Here is a 26,548-nt window from a genome sequence, read left to right as displayed (position 1 = left end):
AAATCACTGCTACAGTTACTCTACAGCAAACAGCTATGAAGTGAAGCAAAAGAGGGTTTTTTTTGGCAAATTATATCACATAAGTTATGATGTGTTTTATTATAATATATTTATAATACATTATTTATAATAATATTTATTATTAAGGTCATTATGAGGTTTTTGAAGCTTTTTTTCTTTTTAATCTTATTTTAATATGAATTCTGTCTATTGTCTATTTATGCTATTGTATAAGGATTGTTATTGTGTGTTGGTGGATATGGTGTGTGTGTGTGTGTGTGTGTGTGTATGTGTACCTGAAGCAATGAAACAAGAAAAGATTTTTAAACAGCACATTTTATGGACACACAAAAAATTTTTTCAAGCATATCAACACACCCAAAACAATCCACAGAGGTATTAAAGGCATTTGTGTACAATCATCGAGTCTTTTGGTATACTCTGTAAAGAAAAGAACCAAAAAGCAAGCACAAAATATAGTATTCCACGTCATCCTGTACGCCAAGGTCATGACACCAGGTAACAATTGAAACACTTCACACTCAATTGTATTAAACCAAAAGGTTTCCTTTGGCAAACCACCGAAATGCAACTGTGTAACAGATGACCTGTTTGTTTCTCTGTTTTCGAAAACAGAGACAATGATCCTGATGTTCCAACCACATGCAAATGCAGTGTTTATGAAAATAAATAATTAGATGAAAAAGGCTGTTAACCCTGAGGGACGGAATAAGGCTGTGTTTTCGCATGCTACCTGACAGGATCCCTGATCAGAACAGAAGACGTATGGAATTATTGCACATAACAGGGGAGTTCCCCCAAGTTCAGGAGTATATGGGATAATAATAAGGTTTTTAATTTAAGATTTAAGTGCTCTTCCTCTGTCGCCTGCTGATGTGCCTTCGAGCAAAAGTAAAGTGCGAGGACGTCATATACATGGAAGACACATGAACTGACAATCGAGCATTGTTTTTACGTATTGTGCAAGATGCAACAAAAAGGTTAAACTGAAGGGCCATGAAGTCTCACTCATCAGCTCTGAGGTTATGTCAGTGGTAACAGAACCTCATTCACTCACTGTGAATTATTCAGAAAATGGTGTTCATAAACATGGCAAATAAAAACATCACACCCTTAACGCCAGGACAGGAAATATTTTAAGATCTCTTTGTGCTTATTCAATTGTCTCTCATATCATATTTTGTAGAATTTGCAGAAAATGTGTAGTTGGTTGAGTCTGCGTTGAGATTAAATCAACAACACATGCAAATTGATTCAGTTGATCACTGAGACTTGTTAGCTACGGTAAGCTGGAATTGCCCTTTGCTTTTACAATGGCTATATTTTTGCTTGTATATCTGCCATGTGTGTGAAGCATCTTAACCTAGCTAGCCTGGATATTTACATTGGGAAAAAAAGCATTTCTGATAAAACCCTGAATTTAAGCCCTTCGTTTAAAGTGTCAAGTCGGAAGCATTACTCCACACCAACTGGTCATGTCACAGAACCAGATTCAGTTACAACAGTAAGCATCAGCAAGAAGATAAATTAACGAAAGTAGCTCATCTTAGTGCAGAAAAAATCAGGAGCACTTTGTGTATGTTGTCACCGTGTTTCCTCTGCGCTGAGTGACTGTGTGGCAACGCTGATGGTTGGTGGAACCATGAAACTCCGAGTGGCCGTCGAATGAGAAAAAGTCTGAAAACATATTGAACATGTCGCCGCCGAAAGAATCCTCGAAGCTGCTTCTGTGCGCCTTTTCGTGAGCTTGAAAGTGGCTCTCGAAATGTCTTTTATCATGCTGGGAGTGTGTCGGCTGCCCGAAAATATCAAAGTCTCTGAACATGTCCTCGAAACTGAAGCTGAACGGCTGATGGAACCGAGCACCTCGGCTTCCTTGTGTGCCCTCTCTGGAGAAAGGGTTACTCCTCATCTGATCATACTCCTGCCTCCTCTTACTGTCAGACAGTGTTTCATATGCTGAAGCACAAAAGAAACAAACATTAATACAGAAAAGGAAAGGTCAAGGTGCATGGAAATAGTGATTTAAATAACCGTGATGAATATTTTTCTTTAAGCAAGAACTGGATGTTGATGGAACAGTGTGTTACATGAACAGAGCTGTGACTTAAACGCACCCTCAGCAATCTCCCTGAACTTTGACTCTGCGTCTGGGCTTTTGTTCTTGTCTGGATGATACTTCATGGCCAGTTTGTGAAAGGCCTTCTTGATCTGGCGCTCTGAGGCATCTTTGGGAACACCCAGGATTTCATAGTAATCTTCCTGGGCCAAGATCATCTCAGCGATCATCAGGACACATACAGCTACTGCTAACATTGACTGGGTTGTGGCCATGGCTGTGCTTAGGCCTGTAAACAGGAAGGAAATGTTGTTGGTTAACAGCAGTTGTAACAAATACTTCAATTCTCTCTCTCTCTCTCTCTCTCTCACACACACACACACTCTCTTTCTCTCTCTCTCTCTCTCTCACACACACACGCTTATTTTGATGTATTTTATAAGATCATAGTTGGTTTAGTTGATCATCTTTCCTGAGATAGTATTTTGTGGTCAAAATAAATAATGCTTATTATAAATTCTAACAAATTTAAGATTAGAAAGTTGTGTTGTCATGATGACAGGTCTTATGGAACATATGTCCACTGACAACTTCAAAATAAACTTCCCTCTGCTCTGAGACTACTCTCTTTTTATTAAAGGTCCATACACGAATTAATCTCAATCTGTAGAATCGACTCTGAATCTTTACAGTCGACTCTCGATCCCCAAATGCCTGGAGTCGTAGAATCGACTCTTTTTAGGGTTCAACTCTCCTGCATTATAAAGATCAGTGGTGTAATATATTTGTATCAATCCTAACTATATAGAAATGATATTTCTTTAAACCGGATTAAGACAGATCGTCCTTATTGAACGGTTTTTTTCTGCTGAACGGTGAACTTTTAGCACTGACGAGTTATAGGACAGTATAGTCTATAGGACAATTTAAGTTACAATCCTTAAAATGGTAATAAGAGAAATGTTACTGATGTTACTGTAGCTTATGACGGCTTGAATATGTAAAATACGTATTTAAAAGACTTACCCGCTGTGTGATGAAGTGATCCTGAATGCCAGCGCGAGAGAAACAGTGGAGCGCTATACACTACTGCCTGTTTCTAGGGGTTTCCTCTTTGACGCGGCATTCTAGTATGACTGTAAAGAAAGTGAGGCCCACGACTCGCACTCTGATTGGTTCGTTCTTACATTATGCGACTCGCCTTTTTGTGATTGGTTAAGGTTGTGAGCGCGTGAAAACTGCTCTATACTGACGTAAGCTCCACTCCTTAGGTCGCAACTGGTTTGTGTTCAAAATAACAACCTGCTAACTGAACTGAATTGAACTGATCCTGCTAACTAAACTGATCCTGCTAACCGAACTGAACCTGCTAACTAAACTGATCCTGCTAACCGAACTGAACCTGCTAACTAAACTGATCCTGCTAACTTAACTGATCCTGCTAACCGAACTGATCCTGCTAACTGAACTGATCCTGCTAACTGAACTGAACTGAACCTGCTAACCGAACTGAACTTGCTAGCTGCCCAAATGTCAGATTACTGTGTAGTTAAATATTGTAAAAACAACAATACGAACGCCCTAAAGAGACACATAAAGAATATGCCTTGATACACAAATTAACAAAAACGATATAGTACAGCATAGATCTATCTATCTATCTATCTATCTATCTATCTATCTATCTATCTATCTATCTATCTATCTATCTATCTATCTCACAAATCTTTAGTTTTTTATTATACACTTTAAGTTTGGGTTAGAGATAAAAAGATGAATTTGAGAGATTAGAAATTCCTGATACATTATCTAAATATATTAAACAACCCAGAACATGGCACCTTTGTTTTTTTTAATGCTCAAGCTGGTGACCCACTGACATCACCAAACAGCTCTGCATTCTTCTTTTGTGATGCCTTTCCAGGCTTGTAGTGCAGTGTTTTTTAGATAGTTTGTTTTACTAGGGTTCTGCCATCAGTAAATTCAGTTAAGATCTAGTGATTGACATGTCTAAAACCTTCCACCTTTTTCTTTAGTGAGGTCCTTCATTGTTTTCGGTGGTGTGTTTTGGGTCATTGCTGTATAATGAAGTTCCTTCCCATTAGATTGGATGCACTTCTTTTAAATTGTCAAGCAGAATGTTTCTGTAGATTTCTAAATTCAATCTGTTGCTACCATCATAAGTTACATCATCATTAAAGATTAGCGAGCCAGTTAGAGAAGCAGCCATGACACTACCTCCACTGTGCTTGACCAGTGAGCTTCATGAACAGATCATGAACAGATCCATTCTTCCTCCATACTTAGTCCTTTCCATCCCTTTTTGGTAGAGGTTAATCTTGGTTCCAGAGATTTTGTAACTCATCTCTGTGTTTCTTTGTGAATTCCAATCTGTATTTCTGATTCTTACTGCTGATGAGTGGTTTTAGGGCACTGGTAGGTTTCGTGCCCACCATGAGGAAAGCCTGGGTTTGATTCCCATCCAGTGCCCAAACCCCAGCTACTGGATGCAGTGTCGGTCCCAAGCCCGGATAAAAATGAGAGGGATACAGCAGGGATCTGGCGTAAAACTCGTGCCAAGTTGTCGTGCGGACCAATTGGTCCGCTGTGGCAACCCCTCACACACGTAGGGAGCAGCCAAAAGATCAACAACAACAGTGATTTTATATCTTTTTGTAATAACCTCTTTATTCCCATAGCCCAGGGAACAGTGGTGGAGAAACACTAACGTAATAAATAAAATAAAGCCCCGCCCCATGAGCTCATAGGTGTATTGTGATTGGCTGGAATTGATTTGATTTGATTTTGGCTCGTTTGATTATTTTGAATGATTTTAAATCTGCTGGCACTAATTTCACTACATATAAACTTATAAGCAACAAAAACTGGTTGAAATCGATAACACGCACACGTTTAAACACCTACACAAACCCGTAAACCGCCTAGTTACTGTAAAAATACAAGGCGTGGCCTTACACAGGCACCTGACCACAGCGCGCATTTCTATTGGCTATTAGACACTAGGGGTGAGATGTTTTTGTTAGAGACAAGGAAGTTAAAGGGAGTAGCTGTACTGTCGATACAGTATCGAAAGCACATTGGGTTTAACAGAGCCGGGTTTAAGAGTACAGCGAGGAGAAAAGAGTAGACTTCAGTATTGTGTTGATGTTGTAGGAAAGGCGATCATCGGTGAGTAAATCTCTTTTGTCTTTTCGCCTCATTGCTGGGGCAGAATAGTGAACTTGTCAGTCATCTAAGCTCAAGTTGTCTCCGGCAAGTCCATTACAGTAATTACTATCACTTTTGCTCCTCACCGAGCTACCTGAAGTGTTTACATCCTCCAATCATGTTACAGCTCTGCTTCCCAAAATCGTCAATTTTACTGCCGAGAGAATGATGTCTTTAGTGCAATCTAACGTTTCTTACACTTCAGCACCAGTTCTTCTCCTGTGATGGTGCTCTTTACTGGACTGTCTGCTCTTCAGCTTCAGTTTTCAGAGGTTTAGGTCAGGGACCGGGATGGACATGTGAAAAATTGCTTTTTTCTGTTTCAAATGCTAAAACTAAATAACATAATAAAGTGTCTAAGTAGAACATGTTTAAAATATTTTAGGCTTTTTTTCATCCAGCCACTCAGTTGTCTACGATACAGCAGTCTGACACGTGCTTGCTTTAAGACAGGTTTGAGAAAGTTGAGGCAGCTTTTCAGATCTCAGCAACACACACTCAGGGGGAGATGATATTTGCCTTCTTCCTCATACATGAGCTCACATATAGCCATGATTGGCTAATGTTGCTGTGATGGACAGTGGAACAGGACAGTAAACCCCTCCCACTCAGTACAGCCACTTTTGCTTTCTTTTTAGTTTGCCAGGATTTGAACTACACTATATTGCCAAAAGTTTTGCGATGTCTGCCTTTACATGCACATGAACTTTAATGGCATCCCATTCTTAATCCATAGGGTTTAATATGGACCTTTGCAGCTATATGAGCTTCAACTCTTCTTGCTTCTCTGCTCCCTACGTCTCTGGGTTAGGAGTGTGTTTATGGGAATTTTTGACCATTCCTGTAGAAGCGCATTTGTGAGGTCAGGCACTGATGTTGGACAAGAAGGCCTGGCTCTCAGTCTCCGCTCTAATTCATCCCAAAGGTGTTCTATCGGGTTGAGGTCAGGACTCTGTGCCGGCCAGTCAAGTTCTTCCACATCAAACTCGCTCATCTATGTCTTTATGGACCTTGCTTTGTGCACTGGTGCACAGTCATGTTGGAACAGGAAGGGGCCAGCTCCAAACTGTTCCCACAAAGTTAGGATCATGAAATTGTCCAAAATGTCTTGGTATGCTGAAGCATTAAGAGTTCCTTTCACTGGAACTAAGCAGTCAAGCCCAACCCCTGAAAAACAACCCCACACCACAACCCCCCTCCACCAAACTTTACACTTGGCACAGTGCAGTTAGGCAAGTACTGTTCTCCTGGTAACCACCAAACCCAGACCCATCCATCGGATTGCCAGACAGAGAAGTGTGATTGGTCACCACAGAGAACACATCTCCACTGCTCTACTCCATGAAGCTCTCTATGCACTGTTCTTGAGCTAATCTGAAGACCACACAAAGTTTGAAGGGCTGTAGCTATTGCAGAAAGTTGGTGACTTCTGTGCACTGTGTGCCTCAGCATGCGCTGACCCTGCTCTGTGATTTTATGTGGCCTGCCAATTTGTGGCTGAATTGCTGTTGTTCCCAGTTGCTTCCACCTTATTATAATACCACTAACAGTTGACCATGGAAAATTAAGTAGTGAGGAAATTTCATTATATCACTTATGCTTATTGCACAGGTGGCAACCTATCACGGTACCACACTTAAATTCATTCCTGAGATCGACCCATTCTTTCACAAATATTTGTAGAAGCAGTCTGCATGCCTAGGAGCTTGATGGGGTGTCCCAAAACTTTTGGCAATATAGTGCATATCTAACCTGATGTTCTATTGTGCTACAGGAGTTTATATTATCTTATTTTTTGTGAAAATTATTCAGTACACTGTGCAGGTCCTGACAAGCATCCACTCGGGGAGAAACCAAATAGTAATCTTTTTACTAAAGTAAAGAAGTATTCGCTCTCTGTCTCTCTCTCTCTCTCTCTCTCTCTCTCTCTCTCTTTGAGTTTAGAGATGGAGGAGCAGTCTCGCAGCTGCTTGCTGCGCTCCAGGACAATCCTGGAGCAGGACATCAAGGCATCCTACCTCATGGACCACATGATCAGTGATGGAGTCCTGACTGTAGATGAGGAAGAGAAGATATGCAGTAAGGTCTGTCCTGCCTGTGTTTGCTATTTGAACGTGCACGGGGAAGGAGTAGCAATGTTCTTTAAAAGAGTTAAAGTATTCATACTATACTCAGATGTGTATTGAGTTTAAAGCTCAAAGCTCCAAAAAATAGCAAAGAAAACGCCTCAGGACACTCCAAGTCATTCTAATCAACCCCGAGTTCAGATCAACATGGCTGCTCTCAGTACAACTTCTTATCTTTAATGAGCTACACTGTGTACACAAGTATTAGCTGTAATCCATCAAAATACAAACACGTTCACATGTTAAATCTTCAATACTGTCTCTGGAAGTTAGCTGGCTAGCTTTCTGCTAACAAAAGACAAACATGCAGGGGTGTATGTTTTTGTTTTTCCCACATTGTTGTTAGTAAAAGACTTGGGTTGAAATTTCTGAGTTAATCTGACATCTGTGATAATTCGTGGGCAGCTTTAGACCTGAAGAAATAGTGAAAATTCCTCAGAGCTCAATTCCATCAGTTCTACATTATAGTGGAAAAGTCTATGGTATTTCTCTCTCTCTCTCTCTCTCTCTCTCTCTCTCTCTCTCTCTCTCTCTCTCTCTCTCTCTGTGTCCCATATATTTGTTGATGATATGATATGATACTTGGTAAGGTCACATGGCAATCTTTAAAATCTGGAGAAAAATCAAAAGCTCTATTATTCATTTCACCTATCTCAAGTTCCTTAATATAGTTGATGGTTGAAGAGGTTTTACATGTTAAACATTGTATAATATCAAGCTTTATAGTAAAAGGTGGTGGTGTGCAAGCTCATTTCAAAACAACATATAGGACTTAATGTAATATTAAGTTAAATGATTTTTGCAGAGCAACATGTACAGTGTTTAAAATCTGTGTGTATGTGCAGCCCACCAGGAAGGAGCAAGCAGCAGCACTGTTGGAGGTTTTACTGTGCAAAGACAACAGGGCATACATCTCCTTCTACAACGCACTGATCCGAGAGAGCTACGGAGATCTGGCCGGGCTGCTTCACAGTGACCTGCCACAGCTCGGCCCTGAGGGTTACTTTAACGGGATCTCTTACTCAGGTAAAATACACAAAACTGCCTCTTTTTTCCTTTTACGCTATAACTTACTTTTTGGTACAGAGCTACGGATGAAACTGGGAAACCTGGAATTGTGAGGCAGTAACACTGCTTCCTGTCCTGCTCATGCGGTAGTAATAAAAAAAAAATGTCTGTAATGTAATGCGAAAATACTGCATTTTCCTGTTTGGTTCATTCAGTGACGTTCACTACACTTTAGGTGTTGTGTATTACAGTCTGATCTGTGTGTGGTTTCATTTCAGTGCAGGTGATCCTGAGTGAAGGGGGCGTGCCCCAGAGGCCCGTGGTGTTCGTGAATCGTCCCGTGCTGCTTAATGTGCTCCGGCAGAGGCTGCAGCGGCTGCAGAAAGCTTCAGGATGGGTCACCGTCTTCGGCATGGCCGGGTCGGGGAAGTCAGTGATTGCTGCTGAGGCTGTGAGAGATCCGGCGCTGATCAAGGGTACACTTTTTAGATATTGTAAATGATCTCACCTGATAGAGTGGAAGACTGATGCATTTCATCTGCAGTTTTCATGTCTTATAACACATACATTAGTGCTATTGCAGAGCATGACTGCATATTTCCCTTAATATTGATCTTACGCTTATTTATTACGATTCAGAAAACAAGTAAACAGACAAAATAGTTAATGAAGACAAAAATTAAATGAAATTGCAAATTGCATCTTGTTGGATAGTGTAAATGGCACGAAGCACTGATTAGCAGTGTTTATTAAAAGCCGGCATGTCCTGGAGCAGGTCAGTTCTTTTTGTAATTCACATATTAAACCTGTTTTTTTTTTAAGTTAAATGTTTCTCAAAGCGAACAAAAAACCCTTGCCAGATTCAGTACCTTTATTTAAGTAGTTCACACTGACACTGGTTTATTTTTCATTCATGTGCATAAGTTGATGAATCATTTTGTGACCATACTAAAGCTTATTTGCATTTAGCGATGCCCACAAAACTCCATAAATGGTAAAGCTTTATCCATAGAGCACAACAGCACATGAAAAAGGATAAAATCTGTAAACAAATTACAAGAAAAGGTAAAATGATTAAGAAATAAATAATTGAGGTGAATAGAAACTGGTTTGATGGTGTGTTATAAGTAACTTGATGGATTTGGTACATAGCTGACAAAGCCTTTAACAGAGCAATGTTATTATTGTTGTTACTGTTGTTAAAATGTATGTTGATTTGTTTGCCATAAACACTTGGCTATCTGTCTCTCTCTCTTTCTTGTGTGTAGAGTGTTTTCCTGATGGAGTTCACTGGCTGTCAGTGGGACAGTGCGATAAAGCAGATCTCCTGGTGAGGATGCAGTCTCTGTGCTTTAGGCTGGAGCAGGTTCAAGGTTCAGAGGTGTGCTTAAGACCACCCAGCTCAGTGGAGGAGGCCAAAGAGCGTCTGCGGTTCCTCATGCTGCGCAGGTGTCCCAGGTGATTTAAACATCAGAATTACAAACATCGCGTGTTGACGTTTCCTCTGCTGATGCTGATCAGTGATGAACAGGAGAAAGCGAGTCAAAACAAACCAGCATATTAACTCACTTTATCATTCACGCCACATCACCATTAACATGAGTTAAAACATTCGATTTGACATTTTAAATTCTTCATCCCTTCGACTATTTCAGAAACATTTTTGTCTGAATTGCAGTTTGAGTGACCTAATAAAAAATAGGTCACCAATTAGGTAAGTGGGCTGGGCGTCCTGGAAGTGTCTGGTATTATCTGAGAATTCAAAACACCTGCGTAGATCACACCACATTAACATTGGAACACGACTGACTTCTCCTTCATTTTATTGTGGAGAAGAAGCTTATCTTTTGAAGTTTTTTTAGTGATAAGTCAAAACAGGCAAAGTGTACGATGATTAAAATGCGATATAGAAGACTAGACTCGGTGAGCAGAAGTCCTCAGTCTGCTTCATTCCCAGATGTGTGATTTGTGTTGCAGGTCTCTGTTGATCCTGGATGATGTGTGGGACAGTTACACTCTCAGAGCATTCGATATCCAATGCCGAGTTCTCTTGACCACTCGGAACAGCAGCCTAACTGACTCAGTGAGCGGTAGGGAAATGTTTTACTGTATTTGTTGTTGTTGTTGTTGTTGTTGTTGTCTTTATAATCCAATATGCATCTTAAATTAAATGTGTAGCTCTGTGACCCAGAGTTAAGATGCTCCTTGTTTCATCATGCAGTAGCACCACACATTTTTCTTTAAGGATAAATTGTTAGAAATTTTGGTTGTGATTGGTCATGTATCATTATTTCAACCGCATTATAACTGTGTGTCTGTAGGTCACAGGTTCAAGGTGCCTGTTGAAAGTGGACTGGATGACGAGACAGCTCTGGAAATTCTCGCTCTGTATGTCAACGGGAAATCTCAGACTCTACCAGAGCAGGCTCGCAGCATCGTGAAAGAATGCAAAGGTATACACTCGCAATTTGGTTTAAAGTTTCAAAATGCCAGCTATTTAAGCAGACAGTGCCATGAAAAGTATTTGCCTCCTCTTGCCCTGATCCTCATACAAGACGTGATATAAAACTTAATATCATTTTTATTATAGAACTCAATGAACTGAATAACTGGTTGTGCCACATTCATTAGTTACAACTGCAACCAATCTCAAGACGAGTCTTTCATATCACTGTGGGGAAGTTTTTATCTCGCACGTCTTTGCTGAATTGATTTAATTCAGCCAATACAAAACCTTAATTTTCTTACTTCAGAGTTGGCCTTGCTCTTGTGCTTCACATTGATGTCTCGCTGTATAACCCAGTTGTGCTTGAGCTTCAAATCACGGACTGATGATCAGACACACAGTCAGGATTTTCTGGTAGACCACAGAACTCACGGTACACTCAGTTATGGCAAAGCAGCAAAACATCCCCACACCATCATACTATCACCAGCATGTTTCACTGTTGGTATGATTCTAGATGAAGCAGGACCCATGTCTTCCACATACCACAGATCAGTCCACAGAACAAAAGGCTTGAGGATCAACAAGGTGAATTTTGAGGAAATATAAGACGAGCCTTTATGTTTCTGTTGGTTAGCGTCTCTCTTGTGGATAAGCAGGTTCTTAGACGTTCATCTGAGCTCTGTTGTGACTTTCTGGACTAGATGTTGAAGCATGCGTGGAGGAATTTTGGAAGAGCTGCCCACCTCTGGTTCCAGTTTTTCTCTGCTTGGAGAAAATGACTCTCTTCAGAAATGGCTTTCTAATTTGGTTAATAGTTTAATTGAGTAATGAAGGGGGCACAAAGGGACAACTTCTTTAAACAGTGTCAGTAATTCTGGATATGAATAATTATTGTTTTCTGAATTATTCTGGAACAAATAAAAGGGAATAATAGCTTTTGGTCTGATTGTTGATAATAATAATGATGATAATCATAATAATAATAATAATAATAATAATAATAATAAAAATAAAAATAAAAATAATAATTAAACTAGACCTACAGAGCTAATATAGCTAACAAGGTGTTACGAAGCCTTATGGCATAATGGATATGTCTTCTTATCTGAAGATTAAATGGAGGGTTTTTATTTTATTTTTTATTTTTTGGACATTACTGGTGAGTGTGTTTTGTCTTTCCCAGGTTCTCCTCTGGTAGTGTCTCTGATTGGAGCACTGCTCAGAGACTTTCCTGACCGCTGGGGCTACTACCTGGAGCAGTTGAGAAAGAAGAAATTCAAGCGCATACGCAAGTCTTCCTCTTATGACTATGAGGCTCTGGATCAGGCCATGGACGCAAGTCTGCAGGTCCTCGAAGACGATCACCGAGAGCTCTACAAAGATCTGAGCGTGTTGGAGAAGGATGTCAAAGTGCCTGCCAAGGTCAGCTGCTGGAATAACATTTAAGCTGCATGTTGAATTATGTGGTTGACCCTAACATTTAGAGAGAAAATGCTTTGTGAGAGAAAAACGAAAAAGGCTGTGATTGGTTCATAATCACATTCACTCTCATGTTCAAGAGTAATTATCATCCAGCTGTCATCAATTCAATGATTCTGATTATCCTCAAATAAAATGACGAGTTTCACATCTTCTTGGTTTATCTGACTTCTGAAACCATGGTCCACAAAGAATGCATGCTGTTTCACTTGAAAGATATCAATCAGAAGGGAATAAAAAAAATTCCCACACAGCACTAAACATACTGGGTGAGCCCAGCCTTTGGTCAAGTCAGAAAAATCCAGAAGTTTTAAAAAGAAACCTTTTATCCACTGAAGAGAACTTTTAATAGTCCGATAAGGATTTGTAGATAAAGATGCATTGTGAAGTTTGATGAATTTGAGTGTTTGTGAGTGTTGTGGTGACACACTGGGTAGCGTTTCCTCCTCACAGATCCAGGGTCCAGGTTACTGTGCTGTACCGAGAGTCTTTAAACCCTGCTGGATTAGCTTTCTTTCCAGGTTTGTGTGTGTGTGTGTGTGTGTGTGTGTGTGTTTTGCCACATAGTAATTCGGACTGCCATAATGATTACTGAAGATGAAGAAACATTTACACCATTTGGTAAATGCCAATAACCAGAGCGACTAATATTTTAAGGGCCTTGCTCAAGGGCCCAACAGTGGCAGTTTGGTGGACCTGGGAATCAGACTTACAACCTTCTGATTCAACACCTTAACTAGTAAGCTACCACATTGAATGATGACTGGTAACTGGTGATTACAGGTGCTGTCTGTGGTGTGGGGTCTGGAGCTGGAGGAAGTGGAAGATGTCCTCCAGGAGTTTGTAAACAAATCTCTGTTGTTTCGGGATTGTAACCAACGGCCGTATCTCTACTTCCTACACGACCTGCAGCTCGACTTCCTCACAGAGCAGAACCGCAAACAGCTACCGGTGAGCACACAGGATCTATCTATCTATCTATCTGTCTGTCTGTCTGTCTGTCTGTCTGTCTGTCTGTCAGCGTTGCATGATGTGCAGCTCTGTGTTTTGCTGCAGCAGAAATGACTTGCATTTGAATTAGCTAAATTCTACTGAACTCCATCAACAACAGTAATGATTTGTATTGTTGTATTTTGTCCTTTAAATGTCGTCTTATTTAAGGAGCTGCATGCTAAAGTGGTCAGTCAGTACCAGGAAGCATACAGGAGAATCCCGCCCGTTTCTGGAGACGTGGAAGCTTTATACTGGTATCGTTTCTTGCCGCATCACATGGCACAGGCGGGGCTGACCAAGGTGAATTCTGTACTTGCCACATAAAACGCACACTACACACTACACTACAGATACAAATAAACAAGCATATCAGAGAGGTATCTTTTTTTTCTTTAGTTTCATCATCATCATCATCATCATAAGCAATTACTGTAAACATGCTTGTTACACTACAGCTGCACAATATGGACAAATATAGACATGGAAGATTGCACTAACGTTGCTGTATGCTGCGATTACAACATGCCTTACAAAATCTATCCGACAAACTGAACACACTTTTTTTCCTGTAGATTTATTTTTCTTTTGACTGGTTGATTAAATCATCCAGAAAACTTACAGAACCTATAATAGTTAATTAATTAATAGTTAATAAATTACTAGTTCTTTTATTCTTGACAAATGCCCTGTTAGTGTCTCAGGCTCAGTGTCTCATTCATTCAGATACTTATTTTAAGAAAGAGTAGCAGTCTTTTAGTTTAGTCATAACCTAACAAGTGGTCGAATGGTGTAATTTGCCTAAAACAATTGACTGATCATTTTTCTCTCTGTCTCTTTTTTTGTCCCTCCAGGAGCTTTATTCCCTGATATTCTCACTAGACTGGGTACAGAATAAGGCTCAGGTAATGGGATCCGCCCACTTAATCAATGACTACGTGGAGCATGGTGGCATTCTCGACCAAGAGGTACGTCCTGTCTCGCTTCATACTATTGAAATTGCACCGATATCCATGTTAAACTTGGATCCAATGCTAAGAATAGTTGTAAAATCCAAGAATGTTACCATACTTGTCTAGAAAGCACCAGCAGGATGATAACAGAGGGTGGCACAATGCTCAGCTATGAATATAGTAGCATTGAGGGCGAAATGTGAACAAAACATTTGGTTTGTCTCATCACGGTTCTATAGGAATAGAGGATGTCACAGCTTCCAGGTGTGAGTGAGCTAATTAACACACAAACACTCTGTTCATCCTCTTCATTTACTATGAAAATAAAAATAAACAGATTTTAAAAAAGGTTGCAGTGTGAAGTTTTTTGTTAGGAGAAGAGAGAGAGAGAAACATGGAGAGAGGGAGAGAGATAAAGAGAGAGAGGGAGAGAGAGAGAAACCGAGAGCTAGGGAGAGATCTACATAGTAAAAGAGGGAGAAAGTAAGAGAGAGGGAGAGAGAGAGAGAAACAGAGAGCTAGGGAGAGATATACAGAGTGAGGGACAGAGATAGAGAGGGAGGGAGGTGCAGTTGTGAGGAATAAAGCAGTGTACTCAATTCATTTGGAAGCTCAGGACAAATCTTGTGCTTTAATACATTTATTTACATTGACATATTATAAAATTATAAAAACTAAATCCATGAACACATCACTCTACACACCCTGCATTGTCCACTGTCCTTGCATTCCATGTGAAAGGCTTTTTGTATAAATATCATAAATAAAGTTTATATTTCTATGAACTGAGATACAGTGAAATGGCCCATCTCAAAATGTAAAGGTAAACCCTCTAGTCACACTAGTGACTAGACTAGTGACTAGACTAGTGTGTGTGTGTGTGTTGTGCTCTTGCAGAACAGCGAGGTGAGGCAGCAGTTTCAGGAGTTTTTGTCTTTGAACGGACATCAGTTGGAGCAGAGGCCCTTCCCTGACGTGCTGCAGTTGGCTCTGGCTCAGCCGCACACCTCCGAGGTCTACAGACAAGCTTTTCTGCAAGCTCAGGAGAAGGCCAGCAGGGGGCAGCTCTACCTGGACTGGGTGTACGCCATCCATACTCAATCATACTGTATATCCTCCCAGTGGATATCACTGGGAATCAGTCTGGATTCCAAAGCAGATATCAGATGAAATCATTTAGCAAGCTGTAAATGCTTCATGTGCTTTTGTGTAACTCAAACTTATGGTTTTGTGACATCAGGAACAAGAGCAATCTGGAGAGTCTGTCACGGCTTGTGCTGCATCCTCACCAGAACTCTGTCTACTATGCGTGCTTCTCTCGAGATGGCAGCAAGATCGCCTCCTGTGGTGCCAGCAAGAGTCTGCGGGTAAAGTCAGACTGGATTAGTGTGTTTTTTTTATAAACATAGCGTGAAATGTTATGTAGCCTAATTCATATGTGTGATTTATTTCTGCTTTTTATTTCTGTTTGTGTATGTGTGTGTGTATATGTCTCTATGTATGCCTGTGGGCATCTGTGTGTGTGTGTCTGTGTGTCTTTACACTGCAGGTGTTTAAGAGTACCTCTGGAGAAAAGGTCCAGGAGATCCAGGCACATGATGATGAAGTTTTGTGTTGTGCTTTCTCCCCTGATGACCGTCAAATAGCAACCTGCTCCAGTGACAGGAGAGTTAAGGTGTGTTTCCTTTGAAGACTCTCCTCTCACATCTCTTTCTTCTGTTAGACCCAAAAACAGCAAACTTTTCTGTCCTTTGGCATCAGTAGTGCAAATGTCTGGCAACTAAAATACAAATCTGATTTTATTTTATTTTAAGGGAAATAACAAATGTAGGTGTGTGTATGTGTGTGTTGTTTAGATCTGGAGTTTAGAAAAAGGCACACTGGTGCGCATGTTTGATGTTGAGCATGAGGAGCAGATTAACCACTGCCAGTTCACAAACAAGAAACGGCGCATCCTACTGGCCACCAGCTCCAAGGACAAATTCACCAACACCAAGGTGGGAGGAGCCAAGCGACAACCTGCTACAGTTGACATAAGAAACCACTAAAGCTTCCTCAGCAGTAAACACTGAGCATTGAGGCCCTGAACCCCATCACAGTGATCAGCAGTTACATGATCAGAAAGCTAAGTGTTAAGAAACCATCGAAGTGTCACATGATCAACATTAATCAGCTGAAGGTTAAAGTTCAGTGTCAAACAATCTAGAGCAGAGAAATGTTCTATAACCCCTTAACATCATTCAGATTGTGCTTTAATATCACTTATACCACATAACAGATGTTTAAACCAGTTCAGAAATGTACACACACCTGATTCTTAATACTGTTTGTTGTTATCTGAAGGATCAACGGCTAGATGATGTTGAGATCCATCTTTTCACACTGAGAACAACTCAGGGACTCATACACAAATGATTAAAACAGGTGTAAACATTCACTGAGGTTCAAGCAGGCAACATGACACCTAAAGAGCCTGAGGGGGGTGTAAATTTTAATCGGTGTAAATTATTATTTTGTTTCTCTTATTTTTATTTTGTCCGTGTTTTGTTTAGTGCTGAACGTCTGGAGCTACTTAAGATATTTATATGCTTCCTAGAAGAAAATATAATGATTTACACCGATCATCTTGTTCATAGGTCCCTTAATTTTTATAATAGCTGTGTACAAGTCCTTACTAAATATTTAATAAAGACAGAAGATGACAGCCGTAAAGCTTCTTAAAGGAGAAATGCACTTCCAGACCAAAAACTTTTCTTCAGTTGTAAAGAAATTATGTTTTTGAGGAAAATGTTCATTTTCTTAGAAAAAAAAAAAAGTATACTTTTTAACCACAAAAGCTTGTCTAGCACTAGCTCTGGGATGCGCATCTGCGATGCTACGTACTACGTAATCATGTCGGAAGGTCACACGTGACATACAGGGACCAGTGTTTACTAGTGTGTAGAAGGAGCACCACTCCAAAGTTTTTGCGTGTGGAATGACACAAAGTTATACAAAAAACGTACACAAAGATATGCAGTCATACCCCGCCCTACATCGTTAATTGGTTCCAAGAGACGCAACGTAAGTTGATTTTTGCTGTAAGTTGGAAATGTCCCATAAAGTGCTGTATATGTTCCTTATAATGACACATGAATAAATATAAGTATTTTATATGAAATATAAAGTATATATATATATATATATATATATATATATATATATGTATGTATGTATGTATGTATGTATGTATTATATGAGTATAATATTTATTTTCTAACAAGAATTTAGTTTGCACCATAAATTGCATTTAATTTTTCAATTTAATATTTAAGGATGAGCGATGTAAGTCGAAACGATGTAAAACAGGGCACTACTGTATAACTTTTTGCAAACACTGGGTCTATAGCTCTGCCTACGTCACGTGTGACCTTTCGACGTGATTACGTAGTACATAGCATTGCGAACGTGCATCCCAGAGCTAGTGCTAGACGAGCTTTTGTGGTTAAAAAGTATACAATTTTTTATTTTTCTAAGAAAATGACCGATTGTTTGGCTAGATAAGATCCTTCTGCCTCACCTGGGATAGTTTAGAGCTCTCTGAAGCTGCATTTAAACTGCATTTTGGAAGGTCAAACTCATGGGCACCACTGAAGTCCACTATATGGAGAAAAATCCTGAAATGTTTTCCTCAAAAAACATCATTTCTTTATGACTGAAGAAAGACATGAACATCTTGGATGACAATGGGGTGAGTAAATTATTTGTAAATTTTTGTTCTGGAAGTGAACTTCTTTAAGGTCAGAGCAGAGACTTTTCAATGTTATGGTTTTCTTTTGCTTTAAAGCAATATTTCTGGTCTAAAAGCTGAACAATCTTTTTGCTGATAATATCACAAACACGGACTTTCATTTTAAGAACCAGTGAAAGAAATCCTCATATATTGCCTTGTGCAGGTGTGGAACGTGAACAAGCAGACGTCTCAGAACACCATGTTCGGGCACACCGATGGCGTCAATCACTGCTGCTTCTCTCCAGACGACTCCTATCTCGCCACCTCCTCGGACGATGGAACGCTGAAGGTGTGACTTTAAAAAAAAGTAGCTTTCAGATACATCATTTACTTTCTGCTGAGTGATGTGTTCTGTGTGTGTGTGTGTTTCAGTTGTTTGACATGACCTCTGCAAACGAGTGGAAGTCTATCGACATCACCAGTTTGTTTCCAGAGGGCGATGAAGCAAGTGTTTGTGTAAAGTGCAGCACGTGGTCAGCTAACGGCAAGCGCATCATCACTGCTGCAAAGAACACAGTCTTTGTAAGTGATCGTTAACACACAACACCATCCACGTCATCGTTTAGATGCAGGGATACTTTCTCATAAAGCTTAAATCTAGCAACATGAATTCTTGGATACTTTAAAAGTTATGTGAAGAACATTGGGTTTCTCTTTAAGAAAGTCAGTTTATACATAAAACCCTTGAACCAAGTTAATAACCCTGAACTGTCCCGGAGCCCGTTGTTCTAAAGCTCTGTACGGATTTTTGTCTTTTTGTTTTTCTCGCTTTTGTGTGTCTCAGGAGGTTTAGTCAAGGAGGATTTTAATTAATAGGAATTGAATGGAATTTTGTTGTTGGATTGTGTCCCCACATTATTCCCTCTGGGATAGACTCCAGGTTCCCCGCAACTCTGTGTAGGAATCTCTGTAGCTCTGTAGTAGCAGGGAACAGGGAGAGGTTCTTTATTCTGGTGTCTTCAAGGTGTCTGAAATTCAAATCATAACCATGCTGATTATAACCCTGCTGTGTGTGTGTGTGTCTCGGTCTGTCTCTGCATGTGTGTTTCGGTGTGTTACTGTCTCTCTTTGTGTCTGTGTGTCTTGGTGTGTGTATGTGTGTGTTACTGTCTGTCTCTGTGTGTCTCGTTGTGTGGGTGTGTGTGTGCATGTGTTTGTGTGTCTGTCTTTGTATGTCTCTGTGTCTGTCTGTCTCTGTGTGTCTCGGTGTGTGTGTGTGTATGTTTGTGTGTGTCTGTCTGTCTGTGTGTGTGTGTGTGTTTTGCAGGTATTTGATGTAGCAACAGAGGACATGTTGCTGGAGATTCGAACAAGTCGTTTGAGCACAGTCCAGTATTGTCAAGCCTGTCCCAACAGTCAGCTCCTAGCCTTAGCTCTGTCACACTGCACTGTGGAGGTCAGTTAATACACAGCTACAAACCACACACACACACTGCATTCATTCTCCAAATCATTCTCCAAATTAATTCAGAACAGCCTGATGGAGACTGATGGAGACAAAAGCTCTTCTGTAAGTCACTCTGGATATGAGCATCTGCCAAAAGCCATAAATGCAAATTATCTGTTGATTATTTTGTAATAAGTGCTGAATATACTAAGTTGAAGCTCTTGGAGGATGTTGGTGTTGAATTAACTGCTGTGATTGTGTAGGAACGTTTCTGAACACTGGTCAGTGCTTCTTTAAACCCAGTGATGTGAGAAATGTTCACACTCTGCAGATATTTCTTCTCCTTTCAGTTGTGCACTAACACACAAGACCAGTTGTGTACAGTTTTGTGTCTCAAACAAGAATATGTTGAAGTGCAACTGAATATAATCAAGCAATCAAGCGGTTGTACAGAATATCGGTGCAGCTGTCAGCGCTGTAGCTAATCTCAGCTGTGCTGATATCTCTCAGGTGATGGAGGTGAAGGCGGATGGAAAATGCAGATAATTGTTTCTTCAGTGTACAATGAATAAATTATCCTGAAACACCAACCAGAGTAGCAAAAACCTACAACCCGTAACAGACAATCTTCCTGAATTATTCTAGTCATTATAATAAAATGCTGCTGAAGCACTCATATACATGAAGAACTTTTATATTTATAATATTTCTTGATAATGTGTCCAGTAAAGTTTCAGGAATATATCAAACCCAGAAGCTAAAGTAAATCTGACAACAAGAGCCATTTAATATTTTCTTGACTGTAGCCTCAAAAATATATATTTTTTTACTTTGGGGAAGACATTGCTGTGATAAAATAGTTTATCTTGCTTACTTAAGTCATATTAGATATAGAAGGGAGTCTGCTTCAGGAGGTGCATAAAGTTAGATAAGAAAAAAATTGATAAATATTAGGAAAAATAAAAAGCTGTTAGAATTTGTGAATGAAATATGACTTCAGCAGTTTTATATTCCTGTGTGTGTGTGTGTGTGTGTGTGTGTGGTTTGTAGCTGTGGAACTTTGAGACTAATAAGAAGATGGCTGAATGCAGTGGACACCTGAGCTGGGTGCCTTGTGTGCAGTTCTCTCCCAGCGGCTCGCTCCTCCTTTCAGCCTCTGATGACCAGACTATCAGAGTAAGCTCCTGCACACTCTCCTCATTTATATTCATAAACCTCATCTTTACCGTCGCCTCAGAATAAACATAGCGTAGCTAGACATACCTCATGTGTCCAGCTTCTCGTTTACTGCCTACTTTATTCTATAAAACTTAATACTGTACACTATATGCAGTATAATTCCTTATCCTGGTCATTATTACACACCTTTAAAATATGTAATGAAATATTAAAATACACTGACCGTTATTAGGAATTATTTCATCAGCAGCAGTGAAATGCCTACAATCAAGACAAGAGCTTCAGATTATGTCCTCAACATTCATCAGACTGGAAATGTCATCTCTATCACCAGGGCTTGCTTAATTGGATGAGTCTTTGAGTATTTCAGATTTGGAATATTGCGCAAATGTGCAGGAGTATTAGGTTCCTAATAAAGTGGACATATAATAAAGTACTTTTTTTTATACATGAAATAATTCCTCTGGGTGACTGTAAACTGTGTAAACAGAATCCTGGGTTATGCTGTTCATACTTTTTGTGTTTGTGTGTGTGTGTGATTGCTGTAGCTGTGGGAGACTGAGCGTGTGCACACTTCTTCAGCCGTGGCTCTAAAAGGAGACTTTGACGTTCTCTTCAGTCAGGAGGACATTATGGTGACGGCAGCTGATAGCCGGAACAGAATACAGGTAGTGACCTCTCAGAGCGAGAGAGAGAGAGAGAGAGAGAGAGAGAGAGAGAGAGAGATGGATGTAGATATACACCTCACACTCATCTTCTGGTCTCTGTGAAGCAATGAGTGTGCCCTCTATCATTCTGTAGTGTTATGCCATGGTCAGTCTTTTCATGTTATCCTTCCAATAACTGTGTGTATGTGTGTGTGTGTGTGCTGAGGTTCGTTCGGGCCCAGAGGGTAGTGTAGTGCTGGAGACTGCCACACAGAAATCGAGGATTCATTGCGTGGGGATGTGCAGGCAGAAGCGTACCGTGGCGCTGGGCATGGAGGAGGGCAGCGTGCAGGTAAACACACGACACACACCTTCGTCTCTGCTCTGCTTCCTCACAGCTCTTTATTTTTGAGATCTCTCCCTCCTGAGGTGTTCATATGCAGGTCTGGAAAGTGCAAAGTACTGTGGGTAAAAATACAGCTCACCTTGCTCGAGGACGTCACGTCTTTTCCTTCTGTAATGAGATCTGATGTGAACAGCTGTTCAGCGTATGCAACTATTTTAGATCGGTCTGTTTTGCACACATACATTTTTCTAGGACCTTCCACTGACATAGTCATTAACTAATTAATGCTATTTCTGCACCTTATTCAGTAACCAAAAGAAATCATTTTCTCCGGCTGTATGCTGGCCAACATAGCAGCTACAAACATCAAGTGGCACATTTTAAAATAAAGGTGTTGGTTGGGAGACGTGTCCAGTACATAACGTGTCCAGTACTGGACTCAGTAAACACTCCTCTGATAAAGTTAACTATAAGATCTAAATCAGTGTGTGTTACAGGTTATGTTTGTGTAAATCCTGTGTGAATGTCATACGGTCAGGTCTGTAAATAATTTCACATTGTAATGTTAGCTGTCTATCACAGTGTACTGGAGTTACTGTTAAACAGCTTTCACCTTTAATTTGAGGATATGTATTTCTGAACTGGGTGAACGGTGTAGGATTTAAAGCACTTTATTGTCCCTTAGGGACCAAAAGTATTTGCATGAACTAACAACATAAATGATTTACTTTGTTTACTTGAATCCTTTCTAAGTCTGGAAACACACAGACATCATCAGACGCTGGGCTTCTTTCATGATGATGCTCTCCAGGTCTTTACTGTAGCATTCACTTCCTGTTTGTTCTTTGGGAGTTTTATAATCGGTGTTATCTTTAGTAAGTGAACTGCAGCTCAGTTGGACTCATCTCAGGTGAGTGTCTTGGTCACTGCAGAACATTCCAGTACTTGGACTTTAAAAAAGTGTTGTATTGCTTTGGAAGTGAGCTTCAGGTCTTTGTTCATCTGCAGTCTGAAGCTCTGTCTAATGAGTTTAAAGCATTAGGCTGAATGTGAGCAGATAATCAAATAAGGGAATCAGTTTCACTGGCAGCCATACACACACACACACACACACACACACACACACACACACACTGTGCTTCAGATCATTTTTTTCTGATTTTGAGGTTTATTAATGGTTTCCGTGTTGTAGAGCTTGTATTTATTATTTATAATTTTAGTTCCACTGCACTGTGTTAGACACTACAATAAGAATAACTTTGTCAACATCCAAAATATTCATGGCCCTCTGTATAGAGAATTTGAGGATGTGTAGAAATCATTCAGTCAGAATCCTCAATCAGAATGACATCACAAGGACTGAATGAAACACCTTTACTTACTCCTTCCTTTTTGCTCTGTTTTTCTTTTCTATATTTATATCTCTGTGACTGTGTTCTCTCTCTCCCTTTGTCTTTCTCTCTCTCTCTCTCTCTCTCTCTCTCTCTCCCTTTGTCTTTCTCTCTCTCTCTCTCTCTCTCTCTCATTATCTAGTTCTCTCTCTCTCTCTCCCTCTGCCTCTCTCTCTCTCTCTCTCTCCCCCTGAGTAGATTACCTAATCCCCCCTGGAACTGTTTCTTCTCCTCCACATGTTCATTAATAAACCCCCTTTAGCCTTGACCACCATTAGCATCAGCATTTTTTTTTTCTTTTTCACCTTCAGCCTCTCCATCTCCTGTCATAACAAAACACACTCATCCAACATAAAGGTCCCGTGAGAGGCGGTGAGGCAGTTCGGTCAGAACACTTTCTTTCAAATGTTAAGATACATTAGAGCCAAGCATCAGCGTGAAATTGCTGTCATTTTCAGAACAGATGCTGTGGATGTCTGTGGCACGTGTGACATTTTAAATAGCGCTGTTGGAAGCATGTCCTTGGAAGAGGAAAGAAAGAAAAAAGAAAGAAGGAAAGAAAGAAAGAAAGAAAGAAAGAAAGAGAAAGAAAGAAAGAAAGAAAGAAAGAAAGGAAATTAACCATTTTTTCGTTTCCAGATTCATCCATGATTCCTTTTAATTATTTACATTTTTATAGCAGGACATAAAGCAGTAAGTAAAATTGTAGGCATAAAAATATATTTTTTAAAACTTTGAAACACTCATACTGCACAATATTGCAACTTGAATTATATAAAAAACCTGCAAAGGTGCAAAAGTGGTGATTATCTCACATCTTATTTAATCTAACATCTTATTTAAATGTAGTGCCTCTGCGTTATTCTCTATTCTTGACCAACTCCATACATTTCTACTGACATGTCTCATGTCTTACTGTGAGAATGAAAAGATAATCATTTATGACAAGATGGAAATTCTGTTGTCAGCGCCATAAAGACTCACCACACACCACACCGACTCGCAAACCTCTTCAGACATCGCCCGCTTTTCATGATGATGTTTACAACCTTACAACCAGTAGAATCAAACACACAGCTTTCAGCTACAAGAGCATTAGTGAGATCAGACACTGATGTGAGAATGAGGTCTGGGGTTCAGTTGGTGTTCCAGTTCATCCCAAAGGTGTTCAGTGGGGTTGAGTCAGAGTCAGGGCTCAGTGCAGGACACTCCAGTTCTTCCACTCCAACCTTTGTGCACAGGGGCATTGTCATGCTGGAACAGGGTTTGAGTCTCTTAGTTCCAGTGAAGCACACAGAGACATTTGATACAACTGTGTCTGACTTTGTGGTAACAGTTTAGAGAAGAACCACATATGAGCGTGATTGTCAGGGGTGCATATACTTTTAAGTCATATAGTTCATGTTAAAGTTCTACTTGTGCAGATTCTTCCAGTTCCTCACAAGTTTTTGTTACTGACTTTTCGGGGCTACATGTCCGAAAAAATAAAACATTTTTCCAGTAACCCATCTAAAAATGTATGGGCAAGTGGACAAGAGAGTCATGTCTTGTTTATGGATATTTTGTAAAACACACAGCTTTCGAAAGGTCTGGAATTTTTTGTTTTGTTCAAAAGGGCAAGAATCCATGTCACTCAGGAGTATGCAGTAGCTCGTATGTCCAGCAGAGGGAAGTGTACACACACTCCTGAGTTATTGAAAGTCATCAAACTTCCCTGCGTTAGTTAGTAGCACCGGGGAAATAATTCAATAGTCAAGTCATAGTATGAGGTCAAGAAATGTTCATGTTGTGGATTTTCTTGTACCATGAGTTCTGTTGTGTGTCTAGGTGTGTGTTTGTGTGTGTGTGTGTATTTGTGTATTTCTTTGAGGCAGGAAGAATGAGTATTAGGCATGTGATGAGGAGCATGAGGTGGAGAGCGCTGCAGCTGTTGAGTCTCTAGCATACATTAGTGCTGGCACTAGGGCTAGGAACAGTACAGGTACAGTATGGTGCTGTGTGTGTGTGTGAGAGAGAGAGAGAGAGAGTGTGTGTGTGTGTGTGTGTGTGTGTGTGGTTTATACTGCTGAGCAACCATCTGTTCAGGATATTAACAGCTCCACAAGTTGGGTTGAACTCCAGTTCAGTGAAGCGTTGGAAGCAGCCGCTCTGTGGAAAAGGTATTCGGCTTTTAAATCAGCCAGATCGAAAGAGCGCAGCATCCAGGAGCAGGACAATCTGGGCTCCGTTCACACCTAGCATTAACACGCATCCTGGGTGAACAGATCACAGGTGTGTGTGTGAGTGTGTGTGTGAGGTGATGTGATGGAGTAAAATGAGTCTCGAAGACACGTCGTGATCCGAGGACACGTTACATTTGTAGCGTGAATGGAGCGTGTCTCGTTTCCGGACAGCAAAAGAGGAGCAGTTAATTTCCTGCATCGTTGCCCAGGCTGGAAAATATGTAATCATTGTGAGACAAATAGTAATGAATAAAGGTGATGCTAGAACAGCAGAGATGAAAGCAGCTGCTTGTCGTCGCGTCTCTTGTTCGTTTCATTAGCAGGCTAGGCTGGAAATATATGCAAATAAATGATGACTGATGTGATAAATGTGCAGGATGGGATTTACATTTACAGCATTTCTCATTCCTCTGGGTGTGAACGTCTGTCCATCTGTCCATCCCGGCAGTCTGCATGTGATTGGATCACCCAGGACGTATGATAATGGCCTGTGTGAACACAGGTTGTGAGTAATTCTCTAATCATGCAGTACAACACAGAAGTGGCCCGAGGCTGTAAATCGTGCAGCGCAAGTTTCCTTTACTGTTAGAGTGAACAGCTACCTCTACAACAGCATACCACATGATGTCTACTGTCAGGAGAAAGAAGGCAATGATCTGCTGCTCATTCCGCTGCACAGCTTTAATACACCGTTACATATACATCTCCATCATTGTTTATTCACATATTTATCTTCAGCATAAGCTTTATCCTGGTCAGGGTTACAATAAATACTGGGTGTGTCCCAGGAACACTGACGTGGACACAGGAATACACACTGGACCAGATGCCAGTCCAACACAGTTCACACATGTTCACACACTCAGTCACACCTAGGAGGTGATTTGGCATTTGGAAGGTGAGACGGAACCTGAGTGGACCAGACAGACATGGGTTTTTCTGCTTCACTGTAAAATATAGTCCAAGCATAGATGTGCGATGTAAATTTTCACCAATTGAACAGAAACAGAAACAAAAATATAGCAGAAAGTAGAAGTAACAATTGGTTTGTGACCAATCATCATCACACCCATATGTGCTTGTTGAGCATCTCATTCTGTATTTACTGTTAGAATAATCTCCACTCTTCTCTTCTGGCCACTAGACTTGGAGGGAGGCTGTGGGGATTAGTGATCATTCAGCTACAAGAGCATTAGTGAGATCAGACACTGATGTTGTGAGAGTGAGGAGGTCTGGGGTTCAGTCAGTGTTCCAGTTCATCCCAAAGGTGTTCAGTGGGGTTGAGTCAGAG

The 26,548-nt window shown here is 40.4% G+C and overlaps 2 protein-coding genes across 3 annotated transcripts in view; one reads left to right on the top strand and one right to left on the bottom strand.

Annotated features, from left to right (window-relative positions):
* Positions 1-312: 312 nt before the first annotated feature.
* Positions 313-3,257, bottom strand: dnajb9b (DnaJ heat shock protein family (Hsp40) member B9b). Its single transcript, XM_058408031.1, has 3 exons — positions 3,107-3,257; positions 2,139-2,369; positions 313-1,980 (listed from the first exon to the last, which is right to left on the bottom strand). Exons 2-3 carry the CDS (start codon positions 2,353-2,355, stop codon positions 1,583-1,585), a joined length of 615 nt encoding a protein of 204 aa, XP_058264014.1. The 5' UTR covers positions 2,356-2,369; positions 3,107-3,257; the 3' UTR covers positions 313-1,582.
* Positions 3,258-5,108: 1,851 nt separating this feature from the next.
* The window catches only part of apaf1 (apoptotic peptidase activating factor 1), a 41,201-nt gene continuing 19,761 nt past the window's right edge, over positions 5,109-26,548 (top strand). Inside the window, exons 1-21 of one of the 2 annotated variants that reach the window (XM_058408029.1) lie at positions 5,109-5,269; positions 7,253-7,392; positions 8,280-8,460; positions 8,721-8,918; positions 9,711-9,900; positions 10,420-10,532; positions 10,764-10,895; positions 12,075-12,313; positions 13,154-13,321; positions 13,532-13,663; positions 14,215-14,328; positions 15,211-15,395; positions 15,554-15,680; positions 15,863-15,988; positions 16,170-16,310; positions 18,249-18,374; positions 18,458-18,607; positions 19,353-19,481; positions 20,523-20,648; positions 21,200-21,319; positions 21,525-21,650. In XM_058408029.1, the coding sequence (XP_058264012.1) occupies positions 7,255-7,392; positions 8,280-8,460; positions 8,721-8,918; positions 9,711-9,900; positions 10,420-10,532; positions 10,764-10,895; positions 12,075-12,313; positions 13,154-13,321; positions 13,532-13,663; positions 14,215-14,328; positions 15,211-15,395; positions 15,554-15,680; positions 15,863-15,988; positions 16,170-16,310; positions 18,249-18,374; positions 18,458-18,607; positions 19,353-19,481; positions 20,523-20,648; positions 21,200-21,319; positions 21,525-21,650 (2,961 nt within the window). In that variant the 5' untranslated portion in view covers positions 5,109-5,269; positions 7,253-7,254. Of the gene's footprint in view, positions 5,270-7,247; positions 7,393-8,279; positions 8,461-8,720; positions 8,919-9,710; positions 9,901-10,419; positions 10,533-10,763; positions 10,896-12,074; positions 12,314-13,153; positions 13,322-13,531; positions 13,664-14,214; positions 14,329-15,210; positions 15,396-15,553; positions 15,681-15,862; positions 15,989-16,169; positions 16,311-18,248; positions 18,375-18,457; positions 18,608-19,352; positions 19,482-20,522; positions 20,649-21,199; positions 21,320-21,524; positions 21,651-26,548 lie in introns of both variants that reach the window. The other variant, XM_058408030.1, reaches the window with a different exon arrangement.

Source organism: Hemibagrus wyckioides, linkage group LG14 (genome assembly GCF_019097595.1).
Source record: "Hemibagrus wyckioides isolate EC202008001 linkage group LG14, SWU_Hwy_1.0, whole genome shotgun sequence".
Classification (NCBI taxonomy): Eukaryota; Metazoa; Chordata; class Actinopteri; order Siluriformes; family Bagridae; genus Hemibagrus; species Hemibagrus wyckioides.
This window is presented reverse-complemented; position numbering and strand designations above follow the sequence as displayed.